The sequence below is a fragment of the Coenobita brevimanus genome, chromosome 26 (assembly GCF_032717465.1).
Source record: "Coenobita brevimanus isolate Jiangsu-jjx chromosome 26, ASM3271746v2, whole genome shotgun sequence".
In the NCBI taxonomy this organism is placed as follows: Eukaryota; Metazoa; Arthropoda; class Malacostraca; order Decapoda; family Coenobitidae; genus Coenobita; species Coenobita brevimanus.
The window spans coordinates 5,300,263-5,317,856 of NC_136979.1; the positions used below are offsets into that span (position 1 = coordinate 5,300,263).

Below are 17,594 nucleotides of genomic sequence, written 5' to 3' on the forward strand. Positions count from 1 at the left end.
GAGAAGGGTAAAAGCTAATGTATTGAGGTTTTTGCCATTGAACTATGGGAAATAAGTCGAATGAAGACGGCAGTGTCAGCCAAGTTGAGAAGGGAAAATTGTAGTAATGTGCAGATTCACGTTTTCTCATCAACACATTCTTGACGGAATACATAAACGCAAAAGAGGAATGTAGAGACAGATGTTTTATTTATCTTTTGTCACCTGCATCCGAATGTTAATGGTTAGATGAACAAATGTGCATTGTGAAAAATGAACAAGGACTTCTGGGGAGAGCAACTTTTAATACCTTTCAGATCTTGGTTATTATGTTGGATTGTCATACTCATTATGCCTCGATCTTGGTGACAACAGTCTTCGAAGTGCGGACAACTGAGCTACTTTGGGTTACAGATGATACAGTTGTCACTCCTGCAAGATGGAGAGGTTGCTATCAGGTCCCAACTGTTACACCCCCCTCTTGGACCTGACGTGACACTAACAAGTTACATTTTCAACAGTAGGAAGGTAGCTTTTTTTTTTTTTTTTCTTATAATTCATTATTTGTACACTAAGCTTTGTTTATATTAAAGGCTATTAATATCAACGTACTCCCAAGGAGTGGGAAAAATTACACCCATCCTACGAATATTTAGGGACCGTAGCTTTCATGATAAAGTATAGGATATTTACTTGGTGTATTTTACGCAGTACCTTCTTCCAGCTCCTGCTGGGCCTTGCGGTACTTGGCCAGGTTGAGGGCAGCGATCTCCTCAGCCTCCTCGATCTGCCTCTTGTAGGTCTTGATCTTCTGCTGCAGCTTGTCCACCAGGTCCTGCATCCTCTCGTGGTTCTTCTTGTCCTCGTCTGACTGGAAGGTCAGCTCCTTGATGCGCCTCTCACACTTCCTCAGGTTCTTCTGGGCGTCGGAGTGGCGACGAGCTTCGTCATCCAGCTGACCCTCCAGCTCACGGATGCGGCCCTCCATCTTGGCAACAGCCTTCTTGACAGTCTTCTGAGCGTTTCCTTCGCATTCCTCGAATTTAACCTGGAGGTCCTTGTAAGAAACCTCGAGACCCTTACGTAGTTTCTCCTGGGTCTGGGCGTGCTCCTGCTCAGCACGGAGTTCGTCAGCCAGACGAGCGGCGTCCACCATGGCCTTCTTGGCCTTCTCCTCAGAGTTCTTGGTCTCGTTCAGCATCTCGTCCAGGTCGGCCTGTGGGAGTGTGTGGTTAAATAATGTTCTGTACTTTTATGTGAATTTTGTCATCAATTGCTGTGCTTATTCTGTGTGAATCACGTTAAAAATGTAAAGCCTCTACATCTAATAAACTTACCTGAAGAGTCTGCATTTCACCTTCCAGCTTCCTCTTAGCAAGAGTGAGTGTGTTGTACTCAGAGTTGAGGTTGGTGTACTGGTCATGGGATTCAGCGAGGTCATTCTCAGCCTGGCGGCGTCCACGGTCAGACTGCTCCAGGAGGGTGCGTGACTCCTCCAGTTCACCCTGCAGGGCGTTGGAGCGGCGCTCAGAGATACCATACTGTTCACGGTACTCGCTGGCGATACGGTGCTGTTCCTCCACCTTCAGCTCCATGTCCTTGTATTCCATCTGCATCTTCTTGTAGCCCTTCTGCAGGTCGGCATAGGCCTTGTTGGAGTGGTCAAGAGCAATCTCAAGCTCGTTGATGTCAGACTCAAGCTTCTTCTTCAGGCGCATAGCCTCTGCCTTAGCCTTGGCCTCAGCTTCAAGAGAAGCCTGCATGGAGTCCATGGCTTGCTGGTGGCACTTCCTATAAAAAAAATTGTGAAAACAGTATAATGGAGCTTTATAGTTGCAAGTAAGGCAAGAAAGAGCGCTTTATAACATCTGTAACATACTAGTATTGTTAGTTTCTAACATATAATGATCAGAATGAACTACATTGATGTGCTAATATTTTATAGCTGCAGAATGGTTGCATTAATGATAAACCCACCTGGTATTTTCGAACTCCTCTTCTTTCTCCTGGATGCGCCTGTCGATCTCCTGCCTGACCTGGCTCAGCTCCAGCTGGCCACGGAGCACCTTGTTCTCCTCCTGCTCAAGGGCGGCCTCGGCCTCCTCCAGAGCTGCCTGCAGCTCCTCCTTCTCTACTTCAAGACGCTTCACATTCTTCTCCAGCTCGTGGTAAGAGCGACCACCCTCGCCGATCTGATCCATAAGATCCTTGATCTCATCCCCAAGGTTCTTGTTCTCACGACGAGCAGCATCGAGATGTTCCAAGTTCTCTTCATAGGCAGCCTTAATGCGGAAGTGCTCTGTAGAATAGTTACGGCACTCCTTCTGAGAGGCATCCAACTCTGCAGCCAGATCATCCACCTTCAGCTTCCATTCGCCAATGATTCGGTCGAAGTTCTTCTGCTTCTTTTCAGCAGAAGAAGCGATTGTCTGTGCACGTTCAGCAGCAATCTGGGCATCATCAATATCAGAGATGAGTCTCTGCTTGGCCTTCTCCAAGCTGAGGTTCTTGATATTAAGCTGCTCAATCTGTGATTCAGCTTCATCCAGACGGGCAGCAAGCTTCAGGCGGGCAGCCTCGATCTCTTCGGCACGGGCGACACCCTCGGCCTCATACTTAGAGCGCCACATCTGAGCGTCGGCATTGGCCTTCGACAACAGGCGCTGGACATCAGCTTTAGCTTCGCTTTCGGCCTCCAGTTGCTCACGAAGACCAGAGATATCGTGCTCCAAGTTGCGGCACTTTCCAAGGAGAGTAGCACGCTCCTGAGGGATAAGTAATGCATTCAGAATTTAGTACCTCTTCGAATCTGTGTTATTACATTTTCCTGTAAAATTTGTTCTAATAGCTGTTGACATATAAATTATATAAACAGATATAACTTACCCTGCTCTCCTCATCAGACAGCTTCTTGTTGTCGTCGAGCTGATTGGTAAGAGAGAGCTTGAGCTTGGACAGCTGACCAATTTGGGCCTCAGCCTCCTCCAGCTGGCGGATAAGGTCACCATTCTCAGCAGCCAGCTTCTTCTTGGTGGCATCGAAGTCACTCAGCGTGCGGTTAGATTCATCCAGCCTGGCAAGAACCTCAGCGATCTGCTGGTGAATCTGCTTAGCTGTTTTCTCAGCAGCAGCCTGAGAAGGAAGGGTTCAGTTAGAATACAATTATGCCATCATAAGATAAATGATGGATACGAGTATTGTCTAGTGCCACAGTTCAGGGCATCATTCTAGGTGGCATGAGAAGATTCGTTGGATCTCTTCCTTGGCCAGATTTTTTTAACAGAATACGGAATCTTAGTATTCTCTTGTAAGTCATTTAAGTTGCTTTAGTAAAGACACAGCTTGGATCAATAACTGCAACAGAATGGTGAGATAAAATCTGTAGAATAAATCGCTATGGAAGAGGTGTTACAAAATTTCCGGTCATTTATAATACGACCCAGTCATATGCTCACCTTATCACGGGCCAAACCGTCCAGAGTTGCCTTGGAGTCCTCAGCATCACGCTTCAGTGTGTCCTTGTCCTTCTCCAGCCTGTTGACATGTTTGCAATTTAATTAGCTCTCAAACCAGTATATAAAACTATGATAGATGATTGTAAAATATAAAACAGTAGTTTAATACTTCATAAGAAATCGTAGTCTCCTACAAACCCACCTGGCCTTCATCTTGTTGAGATGATCAATCTGTTCTGACAGCTCTCCGATGGCATCGTTGTGCCTCCTACGTAGGAGAGTGAGGGCGGACTCGTGCTGGATGTTGACTTCTTCCAGGTCGCGACGCAGCTTGGCCAGCTCACCCTCACGCTTCTTGTTGAGTTCGATCTGGGCAGCAGTGGCACCACCAGCCTCGTCCAGACGGTCACCCAGCTCTGACAACTCACGGGCCAGGTTGGTCTTTGCCTTCTCAGCCTTGCCGCGGGCCTGACGCTCGTTCTCAGCTTCCTGCTCGAGTTCCTCAATGCGGGCCTGCTGTTCCTTGATTTGCCTCTGAACCTTGGAGTACTGCATCTGCTCCTCTTCAATCTTAGATACCAAGGCAGCATACTCCTTATCCTTGCGGTGGATGGTGTTCTCAATGTCCTTCTGGTTACGTTCCAGATCGGAAATGGCTTCCTGAGTGAGCTTCAGGTCGCCCTCAACTTTCCTCTTGGCCTTCTCAACATCATTACGGAGCTTCTTTTCGCGCTCAAGTGAGTCCTCGAGCTCATCGAGAGTATGTTCGAGCTTTGACTTGATATTTCCGAAGTGATTGCACTTGTCTTCGAGGCTCTGCAGGTCCTCAGAGATTTTCTGGTTGCTCTCCTGCAGGTGCTTCTTCTCCTTGTTGACCTTGTTGATGAGCTCCTCCTGGTGGGCGATCTCCTCGTTAAGGTTGTGCATCTGCTGGTCCTTGGTGGCCTTGTCCTGCTCCTGCTTCTGGATGGTCATTTCGAGGTCGTCTAAATCTTTCTTGAGGTTATTGATTCCCTGCTCAGCCTTCTTCTTGGCCTGCTCCAGTTGATTACGAGCTTCCTGTTCGTTCTGGAGGCGCTCAGTGGCTTCCTGAGAATACATAGAAGTACATGAGTATTAAGCAATTGTATGCAAATAGAGCTAATATCCATTACTTATTTTTTTTTATTACTGTAGTGTGATTGATACCTGTGTACTAAAATACTCACGGCTAGCTGGCCCTCCAGTTCCGCCTTCTGTCCCTGAAGCTTAGCCTGCTTGTCGAGGAAGTCCTTCAAGCCACCCTGGGCGTTCTCCAGAGCGATTAACAGCTGGTTCTTCTCCTCCTGAAGTGTGGCATGAGTAGCCTCCAGCTCCTGGCGGACCTTGGCCTCAACCTCGTATTCCTTCTCGGCCTTTTCTGCCTTCTCCTCGAGAGCGATAAGTTCGTCCTCAGCCCTGGTGACCTTAAGTGTAGGCTTGAGGGTGATCCAGAGAGAATACCAGAGCCATGAGCGCATCTTCATGTACTTCCTGATGTTGCGCTGCACCACCAGGAGGGAGACACGCTGCTCCTGCATCTTGGCATAGTACTTCCTGCTCTTCCAGCCACGAATCCAGGACTGCAGCCAGGTGATCAGCTTACCGATGCGCTCATCACGGATGTCCTCCATGTCACCAAGTACGCCGGCACGGAAGAACACCTAGGGCAGCAGGTGAGTGCAAGTTTGAGATTCAGATATGACAAAAGATGAGTACAGGTGAGACTCAGATGGTTTTTAATTTTTGCTTTTCTCTTTAAGGTTCACTCTTCTTTGCTTGTGAAGTGTTTGGTAGCAGTGTGAATGAACAGAAACTGTTAAATATCAGTCATACACATTTCAAGCATAGAAAGTTTATAAATGCGGCCGTTCATATGCTCAAGAAAAGAATGAAGTTCACAGTAAATTACCTTAGTATTTCCAAGACGGTAGGATTCCTCATTCAACTTGCACTTGTCGAAGCAGACCTTAGCAGCAGTCTTGTCATCCTTGCAGGCACACATTTCCTTGGAGGCCAGGATCTTGTAGCTGGAAGGAGTTTGTTGCTAATTAGTGACAGTTGGTAGTTAGATAGTTACTTGGCTGTTTATATAGTTGAGGTATACCAGATGTTTACCTGAGTTTACATAGAGTCTACCGGTATGTTCTGCTAGATGTTTTACTGAATATGTTTCGTTAGAAGCTATGATTATGAATTAATTACCTCCGCCAAGGAGGTTATGTTTTCACCCCTGTCCGTTTGTTTGTTTGTTGGTTGGTTGATTTGTGAGCAAGTTTACACAAAAACTACTGGACGGATTTCCACGACACTTGGTAGAAGAATGAGCCTTGGCTCAGAATAGACTCCATTAAATTTTGGTGCGGATCCTGATAAAGGTGCGAATCCAAGAATTTTTTTCCTCAACATTGCGAGATAGGGCGTTTTTCGACACTTTCGTAAAATTGACAGTGAATATTGCATGGATCTTGATGAGAAAAAAATCAGGCAGATTTACTACGTTGTTATCTACGAATGTGTACAGTTTGGCGCGGATCCATGTAAAAATCCTGATCTAGCGGATTAAAAAATCCGGAACTAGCTGATTTAAATATGCATATTGGGCCTTGTCGGAGGTATGCGCTGTACTGAGTGTCATTCTAGTTCATTCATTTATTTGTGTATTTGAGATGAAGCTGAACTCGACTGTGGGGGTTTTATTTCTAGGTTTCTTCTGGGATTTCGTAACGTCTCAGAACAATTTACTTTGCACTTCACACCTTAATAACTTTTTTGTATGTTACTGATGCAGGCTGTGTCGATACTGAACAGATATACGTAACATACAAGGGAAAAAGTGTAAGATGAAAAATAAATCACTTAGCAAGAGACACTACGAATTAAATAGATATTCTTAACATACAAGGTGAAGTAAAGTGTACGAGGGAGATTAAATCGCTTAGAAGTCACTACGAACTGAACAGGTATAGGCTACATAACACAAGGGAAGTAAAGTGTACGATGAAGAATAAGTCACTTAGGAAGGGACACTAAGAAAAAAAACAAATACACATAAAAAACGCAAGGGAGAGCAAAGAGTAAGGCGGAAAATAAATCACTTAGGAAGAGGCACTGCGAAATCTTTGTCAACGAGAACGCGGCCAGAAGTCATAACTGTGCTTACCTGGATCCCTCCCACCTCATGTAATTAGGTAAAGGTGAAAGTGATGATGATGATGATGATGATGATAATGAATTTGATGATGATGATGATGACGATGATGTTGACGATGATGATGATGATGACGGGCAAACTCACCGGTGCTTGAAGTCAGGGTAGATCATCCTGTTGGGAAAGCCCTTTCGGCAGATACGGATGCCCTCAAGCACACCGTTGCAGGTCAGCTGGTGCATGATGAGGCCTGCGTCAGTCAGCCCTGGAGAGGAAAGAAAACGGAGAACAAGGATAAGGAGTTTTGTTTCTCTCTCTCTCTCTGCATGTATGTACGATTCTGCATGTCTATTAGTGCATATGTATCTATCTAAATCAACCTCCCTCATGAGACTGTCCCCAGGTAACGTAGCTCCTCAAGAAACACCGCTCATTCTAACCACAAGGCTAAAAGAAGCACCTGAATTTCCCTTCATCTCTCTACTTACTAGGCGTCTTGGTCTCGTTTGGCACAATGCAGCGGATGAAGTGAGGGTGGGTGGCGTTCAGGGTCCTCATCAGGTTGTTCAGCTGGTCCTATAGGGGGAAGGATAAGGGAAAAGGGCTTAGATTTTGGCCTGTCGACTCCACGAAGGTCAGTAAAGCAGACATCTAGTTTTCCTCCGTAGTAAAGCAGACATTTAATTTTTTCAAATAGTAAAGCAGACATTTTTTCCCTACAGTAAAACATACATATAATTTTTTCCCCATAATAAAGCAGACATTTAATTTTTCCCCACATAGTAAAGCAGACATTTAATTTTCCCCCATAGTAAAGTAGACATTTAATTTTTTCCCCATAATAAAGCAGACATTTCATTTTCCCCCATAGTAAAGCAGACATTTCATTTTTTTCGTGTAGTAAAGCAGACGTTTAATTTTTCCCCATAATAAAGCAGACAATTTTTTTCCACAGTCCTAATATTTCCCTCGGACCGCAACACGCGACCGTCTGCTTTACAATCCAGGTCCCTATCTCAGGTTAGGTACGAACAGGCTTAGAGAAAGAAAGACCTCGTTCAGAAGTTTTTATATCTGGAAAGCGAACCCATGTCTTCTAGGTTGCGGGAGAGGACAGGTTAGGCGCTATCAGACACTGGAGACGGCAGAAGGAAGCTACACTTTGTCTGCGATTCGTTTAAATTTTTGTAGTTATATGCAAATGACGTTTAAACTAATTCTTTTCACAAACATCTAGATTAAAGGTACAATTGTAGACAGAAATATCGATCCACTTTTGAGTCGAACAGTTATGAGACTTTTACGCAATATTTTGAGAAATTTGTTTGGTTCCGAAGCTTGCGTTACTGTGTTCCGAAACTCATCGTTCACTGTTTCGTTATTTATCGTAAGGAAGTGGATCGATATTGATGTCCACAATAACAGGCTTCAACTCACCCTGTAGCCAGAGGACACAGTCTTGAAGGATCCAGACTTGGCACCGCGACCTGTTGGAGGAGGGAGTTGGTCGATTAGGTCTTAGTGTCATGTGGTGGTCCTTAGCCCTAAATTCTGTGCTTTGAACTTACTAAAGGAATAACAGTAATAATGATAATAAAAGAACAACAACAACAACAACAACAACAACAACAACAACAACTACTACTACTACTCCTACTACTACTACTACTACTAAAAATAATGATAATAGTAATGACAACAAACTACTACTGCTACTACTACTACTACAGCACTACTAAAATAATAATAATGATAATAATCATCATCATCATCATCATCATCATCATCATCATCATCATCGTAATAATAATAATGATAATAACAATAGAAGTTTCCTTCCCCGTTTTTTTAAAGAGTGAGAAGAAATTGCTTATATTCTGCATTTGTGGCAAAGTAAATACGCATCATAGCAAGTAATCCCATGTTGGGGTGAGATAACTAAATAGGAAGAGGACCAGTTGTGATAGGAAACATGTGTATTCGTTGGATCTGATTGGAAGTGACAATAATTGGATTAAAAGTGAGAAAAATATACCAGTAAGATACCTTTATTCTACTGTGAGCTATTCTACGGTGAGCTAATGACTGGTTTATAATTTTCGTGCTTTAAGACTAAGTATAGGACTGATACACTTACCACCCTTGTCACCGCCACCAGACTGGCCGGGATGGTCAGCGAAGATGGTGACAGCCAGTTCGTTGGAGGACTTCTTCAGCAGGTCCACAAGTGTGTCGTTGAGGGGATCCTTGTTCTTCTCCAGCCACCCACTCAAGTTGTAGCTCACAGTGCCAGCGTAGTGCACAATGGCGAAGTGAGACTCAGGCTGGCCGGCCTTTGGTGGCTTTGGCTTGATGAACACGGGTGTCTTACCCAGGTGGTTGTTGTTCAGCTTCTCAGTAAATGACTTGTCGGTGGCCTTAGGGAACATAGACTCTTCCTCAAGAATGGACAGGATACCCATTTTCTGTTGGATATTAAAGTTTTAATTAGTTGGCAGCAAGTTTGGTAATACTGTAGTAATACGTCATGTTATGATCATATTTTGAAATTGATGATTTGGTCATTGGCTGGATCTCTGCTCTCACCTTCTCGAAGAGCTCGATGCAGGCCTGCAGGTCCATACCGAAGTCCACGAACTGCCAGTTGATGCCTTCCTTCTTGTACTCCTCCTGCTCCAGCACGAACATGTGGTGGTTGAAGAACTGCTGCAGCTTCTCGTTACAGAAGTTGATACAGATCTGTTCGAACCCGTTGAACTGCAAGAGAAACATGGAACATTAATTGTGATGTTAATGCTGAAAGGCATGATACTGGTACTCGTATATTGACATAAAGAAAGAAGATTCTTCTGGAGATAGCAGAACGTGCTGAACATCTACTACTTACGTCGAAGATCTCAAAACCGGCAATATCCAACACACCGATGAAGGAGGCGCGCTTGAGGCCAGTGGCGAGGGTCTCATTACACTTGGACACCAAGAACTTGAAGACGCGATCGAAGAGCGCCTTGGCCATGGCGCCCACTGAGTAGTAGCACTGGTTAACGTTCATGCCCTTGGACACAAACTCAGCACCGACCTTGATTTTAGGCTTGGTGATGGCCATGTACATGTCATTGACATCAACGCCCAGCAGGTCTGCAACTTTCTCACCGACCTGGAATCAAATGACAAAACTATGCTTTGCAAGGAGTGTTAAAGATGCGAAGTATCTCGCACTATAGCATGTATATTAGTATATAGCACCAGAAAAACATATAACCTGAGCTTACCTCAGTACCGTCGGGCTCGGCCTGCTCTTCGCGACCCCTTTGCTTGAACTTGACCTCACCAAGGTGCATGACAGAGGCGGTGATCTTGTACACGTCAAGGATTTCTTGCTTGGTGAAGCCCAAGATATCGAAAGCATCCTGAAAATAGAAACTAATTAATGAAGTAAAACACCGTTTTCAGTAATTGTCTCCCATGTTTTGATAAAGGTTTCTGCAAAAGTGTGAAATATTGATCAGGTCGCGAATTAAGCCTTATGAACTTCAACACGTCATCCGATCGTGGTAGTGCTGATCATTACCCAGCTGTACTGGAGCTGGATCAGACTCGTGTGCTTCCTGATGTCCCGGAGAGGAAGCAGAGTGAGTCGGTTTGGTGCGAGTCTCATCCGATAGACTCTTGATCACAGGTATAAGGGGAGGATGGAGTGAAGGAAGACTGCCGAAAATCATGCGTTTCATTTCTCTATTATCAGTGTAAGAGGGTAACTCTAGAAGAAAAGAGGTAAAACTACCTTTGATCCATTGTATATGTTAAGTAGTTTGCGATAGGGATTGTAAAAAGAAGAAGATAATTTTGCCATTGTCTTCAGAAAGTAGAAACCAGGAGAGAGGGAAAACATAATAAACTAAAGTCATCGATCTCTGAGTTCCATACTCCGTCAATGGCTGTTTCTTGAGGGTACAGTCTGGATGTGCCAGTCCGAGACTCACGTGGCAGAACTGCATATCCTCGCCGTCATCAATGGAGGGAACGGTGACCTTGCCCTGGGACACGTAGTGGTAGTCGTAGATGTCGTTGCTAAGGTGACACATAGCTGCCGATGACAACACATACTGTATGCAAACTTCTGTGTAAATTCATGACACTAATGATAATGAATGATCCTTATAACATTCTTTTGTAGCAATTCGTAAATATCTTCCTAAACTTACGCTTGATCTCCTTGATCTGGTCAGACATCATCTCGTAGAAGATGTGGTAGGATCGCTCAAGCGACTGCTGGGAGATGACACGAGCCTTCTCCAGCAGGTACACCTCGATGTCAGCACCGGACAGCTTGCCGTTTTGTTGGAAGTGGATGCGGATGAACTTACCCTGTGAGAGAGAACAGTAACTTTGTGGTTGGGGATACAGAGAGGAGTCAGATTCTAACAGAAATATTACTGTCATATATTTAACATTAGAATACTGGGGTTACTTATGAAGTGAGTATTGATTGTTAAGGTTATTCATATTAAAATTCTAGAGTTACTCATAAGGGGGAAAGAGAGTACTGAGGTTACTTACGAAACGGGAAGAGTTGTCGTTACGGACGGTCTTGGCGTTACCGAAGGCCTCCAGCACAGGGTTGGTCTGGATGATCTGGTCCTCCAAGTTCTGTTGAAGTTTAACATCTTTTTGTGATAAAAGAATTTGTTATGGAAATATAATTCTAAAGATTTTTATTTTTTTTTATGAAATTATTAAAATTAAAGAGAAAACAAAATTTACAGGTATTTCATGAGGGGCTGACCTCAGTCTGATAACATTCTAACGAAAGTATGGAAAGGTTGCAAAATACCCTACTGATATACATTATAAAATTGTCCATATCAACACTGGGTGACACCAATACCATTATTAACTAATGCTCTGAAGGAAGACTATAACAAACCTGCTTCTTCTCTCCACCAGATGCCTTTTCGTTGGCGCCAACGTTGGCGAAGTATGAAAGTACCTTCTTGGTGTTCTCAGTCTTGCCGGCACCAGACTCACCGCTGTTGAAGCATAAGGAAGTAAATTAGTTGCTGGAATTTCTTTTACTAATCAAGGAGAATGTAATGTGGCAGAGAACATCATATTTTTTATACTTCAGTATACAGGTATGAGGATAAACCATGACATATTTATATGTTGGAACAAGTGTGTGTGTTTACTTACGTAATCAACATCGACTGGTTGTCACCAACTGCAAAGACATGAAAAATATGATTAAAATGAGACATTTGATTCGTGGTTACATACGACTATCATATATTGTATCCAGTAGTTCATTTATAAGTAATAATTCATATACTCGGTTCTGTACAAAGCAAAGCACTCACGCTGCAGCATGTCCATGTAAGCGCCGTCAGAGATGGCGAAGAGATGGGGCGGCACCTCATTACGCCTCTTGCCCTGGTAGATCTTGACTGTACGGTTGGTGTAGATGGGGAAGCGCTTGTAGGGGTTGATCACAATACAGAAGAGGCCGGAGTAGGTGTAGATCAGATTGTTAACGTAGCGAGCCTTGAGAGTGTATAGGACAGAGGGATCGTTCAGGTAGGTCAAGTTGGACATGTCCTCGCACTTCTCGTACTTGGGAGGGTTCACCTGGTGGACCTGGTCCTTCTTCCAGTTCTTGGTCTCACCATTGGCACTGACAGTGACCAGGTCACCTTTGGTGCCCTGGATCAAACCTTCAACAAAACCCTCCTTGGGGTCAGGGACCCAGCAGGACTTCTTCGAATCGTAAGGCTTGGTCTGGTCCTTCAGCCTCATTTCCTGAGAAATGAACAACCATTCGGAGGGGTCGGGGTCGGGACCCGTGCTCTTCTTGACGTGGCCAGGCATGTTGGTGGTGGGTGCCTAAAGCTGTCTTAAGTCTCAATCAGGAGTTCTCGGTTTCGACGATCCTGTAATGAAAATAATATTTTAACTTTACAAAACCTACTAAAAAATCGATGCCGTTGAAAAAGCCAGCATCCGTGTATGTTGTTGTTTTAAGGTACAGTCATTTCTGCCACTTTTATTAGTATAAAACGAGTGGATGTGATCTGATTTGTCAGTAAATCTACCATTATATTTAAGGACTGAGGGTTGGCTTTGCAAGTTATACACACGCCGAAGCACCACCAACATCACTTTGATCGAGTACAAACTGTAAATCTAAGTTCAAAGATGTGGCAAGCATTGAGCGGATGGAAAAAGTCGTCTTAGCACCGCACGTTCTTACGCATTATAGGTATAATTCATGCTTATTTGAAAGTTCGTATTTATGATGAAAATTTTAGTAGTTATCAGTATTTCAGGGAATTATCACTTGACTGCCATATACAGTCTCTATGTCGCCGTACAACTTGCAAGATCACATAATCGGCAAAGGCCATTTCAGTCATTTAGCTGTACTTCATGACAAGACAGGCATGTATCAAACTATATCGAAACTTGCCATACGGAGTAGTGAATGTTTACTGAAGGTTGAGGAATTGCATATATCAAACTGTTTCATTTTGAGATATTGGGGTATTTTATGTTCAGTAAAGTTGCAGAATTTGCGATACGCTCTTGTCACATTATGTCAGTAAATCGAGCTGTCACTTAGTTCCTCCAGCAATGACATACGACACGCTTACATCAAATTGTGTCGGTAAATCAAGTTATGCCATGTAGTTACTACAGAAGTAACTTAGGACACGCCACTATCAGACTATCAGTATGATTATGAAGCTGTCAGTTAGTTACTACAGCGATGACCAACAAGTTTACTGTGTACCAAACTATATCACTATTTGCTGTTGTAACATTTCACGTATACTGAAGTTGAACTCTCACGACACGCGTATATTAAGCTACATCACTATTTGCTTCCAGTGTACAATAACTGATGCACACTGAAGTACAATGACTTAGGACACACTAATATCATACTCGTACAATAGCACTATTTTCAGTTGGAATACTTCGTGTATAGTGAAGAGGCGATGACTTGAAACACGCTCATGTCAAACCGCGTCAGAATAATTTGTGCCACTTAGTTACTATAGCGATGACTTATTACACGCTTATATCAAACTATGTCAGTATATCAGACATCAATTACACGCTTATATCAAAGTATATCACAATTTGCAGTTGGAGTATTTCATGTATAGTGAAGGGGTGATGACTTACGACACGCTTCACTGCACCACAACGAGCACACCACCGCTCGGAGCACCCACCGGAGCGCGTCTGAGGCAGCTTCTTTCCCTGGCCTGCCTGGTCGACTCAGGGGCGGGGCCAGCCTGTAAGATGAGACCCAGACCAGAATAGATCCTCACCGAACAACGCACACACGCACGCACATCCTACCACTGACCCCGGGGCATTTTTCCTTCTTGGCACACCTGAGGGAGGGAAGAAGGGGAAAGGGGAGAGGGGAAAGAGGAGGGTAACTTCCCCAAATTCACTGTATCGTGTATAGGAGCCCGGCTATTTTTGAAGAAACTCTGGCCTTCTCTTGGGACGTGGATTCTTTGGTAACTCCTTGCCAGCGGCCGTATTTATAAAGGATCTTAGACAGTTTCTGCGACACACAAGTCTTCAATGCAGTTAAATGCTACAAGGGACAGCTTTGTCCTGTCACAATTTCCACTTCAAAAATCACTTTCATTTGGTTGTGAAGTGTTTGGCAGCGTAGGGGTGAAAATAAAATCATAAACAAGCAGTCTTATGCATGCCAACTGAAGAGTTTGGGATTACTGTCATGGTCTCTCTTCTCTTGATTTTTTCTTTCATTTATGTAAAGAAGAAAGAACCAGAACGCCGAAACCCTACAGAGCCATTGAACACTCCAGTTGAACAAAAGAGAGCCTAATTCAGACACAGAACATTGCATTTAAAAGCCTGGAAGTCAAAGGCAGAGGGAAATACAAAATGAGGGAGACAGTTCCAAAGTTGACCTGTTACATGTTTGAAGGAGTGAGAGTTTCAGTTAATTAGTTACCTGTAGTCTTCATTAACCTGAGCGCTAAAGGTTATTAATAAGATACATTTACTAATCTCTTCGTTAACAGGAAGAAAGAAAGAAAGAAAAAAATAGCAAAACACGGCAATGGCGACACATAACGAAGATTTTACTTAGTTAATATGATTTATCTTTAAAAAAATGATTATCTGTATATATTTTGTATTCTCTCTCTCTCTCTCTCTCTCTCTCCCTCTCTCTCAGGTAAGCCACAGGTGCGGGAAATAACACTACCCGCTCCTAGCACTGAGTCATAGGGTGTGCTGAGCTGTATTCGAGGTGCTGAGCTGTGTTGTTGGTGCTGGACTATGCTGCTAAGATGTGTTGAGAGTTACTGATCTGTGCTGGGATGTGCTGAGTTGTGTTGAGAAGTGCTGAGTTACGTTGCAGAGCAGGGCTGAAAGGTGCTGATATGTTGTGAGAGATGCTGAGCTTTGTTGAGAGGTGCTGAGATTTATCGCTGAGCTGAGTTTAGAGGTGCTTAGCTGCTTTGATGAGCTGTGCTGAGTCTCTGAGCTGTGTTGCTTAGCTGTGCTGATAAACGCTGAGCAGTGTTGAGAGGTGCTTGGCTATATTACCGAGCTGTGTTGAGAGTTGCTGAGCAGTGCTGAGAGGTTCTGATCTGTGCTGCTGGCCTGTGTTGGGATGCTAAGCAGTGATAATAGGTGCTGAGCTGTATTGCTGAGCTGTGTTTCTGGGCTGTGTTGCTGAGTTGTGTTGCCGAGCTGTGTTTTTGAGTTGTTTTTGAGCTGTTTTGCTGAGCTGTTACTGATCTGTGTTGCTGAAGTGTGTTGGAATGTGTCTAGCTATGCTAAGAAATGCTGAGCTGTGTTGAAATGCTGAGTTTGTTGAAGTGTGCTGAGTTGTTTTGCGGTGTGCTGAGCTAGGTTGAGAGATGATGAGTTGTGCTTAGAGGTGCTGAGCTGTCTGGAGAGGTGATGACCTGTGTTGCTGAGCTGTATTGAGAGGTGCTGTGTTGAGATGCGCTGAGGCTTGCTAAGCCGTGTTCAGGTGTACTGAGTTATGCTGAACTGTGCTGAAGTATGCCGAGATGCGTTGTGGTGTGGTAAAATATGTTGAGGTGTGCTGAGAAGTGCTGAGGGCTGCTGAGGTCCCTTGAGGTGTGGTGAGCTGTACTGAGGTTTGCTGAGCTGTTCTAATCTGTGATGAGAGGTGCTGAATTGCAATGAGGTATGCTGAGCTGTGCTTAACTGTGTTGAGTTGTGGTGAGCTGTATTGGGGTGTGATGAACTGTACTGAGAGATGCTGAGCTGTGTTGAGGTGTACTGAGCTGTTCTGAGCTGTGCTGAAAGGTGCTGAGTTGTGCTGAGGTGTGACGAACTTTGTTGAGGTGTACTGAACTGTGTTGATGAATGTTGGGCTCTTCTGTGAAGTATTGTGCTGCTGAGCGCCTTCAGAGGAGCTGTGTTGTGTTGCTATGTTGAGAAACTGAACTATGCTGAGAGCTGTTGAAATGTGTTGAGGGGAACTGAGCTCTGCTGACTGATGCTGAGCCGTGTTCCTGAGCAGTACTGAGAGATGCTAAGAACTTATGAGAGAGAGGAGAAGAGGGTGATGCATGATAATGTCAGCAGTGATTTACTTCGAGAGGCTCGCACTCACTCACATACGAAGAGAAAGTTCAATCCCTACTCCTCCTCCTCTTCCGCTTCCTGCTCCTGCTCTTGCTTCTCCTCCTCCTCCTCCTCTTCCTCCTCCTCCTCCTCCTCCTCTTCCTCCTCCTCTTCCTCCTCTTCCTCCTCCTCCTCCTCCTCCTCCTCCTCCTCCTCCTCTCTTTATATCTTATTCTTCTCACATATCGGACTTCATAAAGACTGATAAAAACACAGATCAGTAGCCTCATTATACCTACTCTCATTGATATGTCGTTTTTGTGATGCCAAGGTGTTGAAATATAGGTCCTTTTTCTAGTTGGTATTAGGATTATCAGCATCTTTTCTTCTTTGCAAATTATTATGCCTTTTTCACCTTCATATTCTCCTACATGTTATTCATATCCTTTTTATATCGACATAATGTGCCTCAGTAACGTACAACAAGAGAGAGAGAGAGAGAGAGAGAGAGAGAGGTGCTACGAAGCCTCCCAAGCCAGGTAAAATCTTTTTCCTGGTGTCAGCTCCGAGGCCTGGGATGAAGAAATTACTTGTGATAGGCTACACCTGTGAGAGATCCTAGACACACACACACACACACACACACACACACACACACACACACACACACACACACACACACACACACACACACACACACACACACACACACACACACACACACACACACACACACGTATCGGAAAAGGTAAACGTTTGGCCTTATTATTTAGCTCCGATTTTCCGACACCAATTTGTTACCCCCATAAAGATAGTGTTTTTCTCTTTTTTCTTTTCTTTTTTTTAAGTTCTCTGCCTTGATGTTTGGTGCAAGAGAGGGACGCCTTCATGTGGTGGCACAATTGTAACCGAGTGGCTCCGCTGCCCTGTTCTACAAACGTCCCTTACTCCCTCCCTAAACCCTGAAAGGAAGATGATGGTGGACTGCAGGAGAAAGACAACTTCAGCCAGCAGTCCACCGGGTTCACGTTCAGATGAGCCTGGGACAACACCACCACCACCACCACCACCAACAACAACAACAACAACAACAACAACAACAACAACAACAACAACAGCGTATTAATCTCTTCAGTACGATTACCTCTTTCAGTTTTAGAGAGAATTTTACGGAGAATTCTCGAACTTTGGGGGGGTTAGGTGTATTCTTCATTGACCCCTTCACTACGAGGAAGACTTTAAAGGCAGGATTTAAAAAAAACATTGAAGTTGCAAGAATAAACTAAAAGAAAAAAGCAATTTGATTCAGTGGTTCAATGGCTTTCCTGTAGTCGATAAGTATTACCCTGAGCATCCATTTATTTTTTGTCTTTCTTCTGCTTTTCCTTCTCCTCCTT

At 44.1% G+C, this 17,594-nt stretch overlaps 1 protein-coding gene across 1 annotated transcript; it reads right to left on the minus strand.

The window, feature by feature from the left end:
• Positions 1-223: 223 nt before the first annotated feature.
• Positions 224-13,867, minus strand: LOC145394168 (myosin heavy chain, muscle-like). The gene is made up of 22 exons (XM_080268148.1): positions 13,789-13,867; positions 11,961-12,530; positions 11,797-11,824; positions 11,531-11,633; positions 11,164-11,253; positions 10,809-10,971; positions 10,587-10,690; positions 9,876-10,013; positions 9,491-9,760; positions 9,190-9,360; positions 8,741-9,068; positions 8,041-8,090; positions 7,092-7,179; positions 6,751-6,868; positions 5,365-5,482; positions 4,643-5,116; positions 3,637-4,523; positions 3,435-3,513; positions 2,866-3,111; positions 1,957-2,744; positions 1,317-1,770; positions 224-1,195 (listed from the first exon to the last, which is right to left on the minus strand). Exons 2-22 carry the CDS (start codon positions 12,466-12,468, stop codon positions 683-685), a joined length of 5,718 nt encoding a protein of 1,905 aa, XP_080124274.1. The 5' UTR covers positions 12,469-12,530; positions 13,789-13,867; the 3' UTR covers positions 224-682.
• Between the last annotated feature and the right edge of the window lie 3,727 nt (positions 13,868-17,594).

Excerpts from the sequence above, each read along its gene's own strand:
- LOC145394168 (XM_080268148.1), bottom strand. The coding sequence starts at position 12,468 with ATGCCTGGCCACGTCAAGAAGAGCACGGGTCCCGACCCCGACCCCTCC. Across the intron at positions 11,254-11,530 it reads CTGGTGGAGAGAAGAAGCAG|AACTTGGAGGACCAGATCAT; the intron begins GTTTGTTATAGT and ends AAACTTCAACAG. Across the intron at positions 4,524-4,642 it reads AACTGGAGGGCCAGCTAGCC|GAAGCCACTGAGCGCCTCCA; the intron begins GTGAGTATTTTA and ends ATGTATTCTCAG.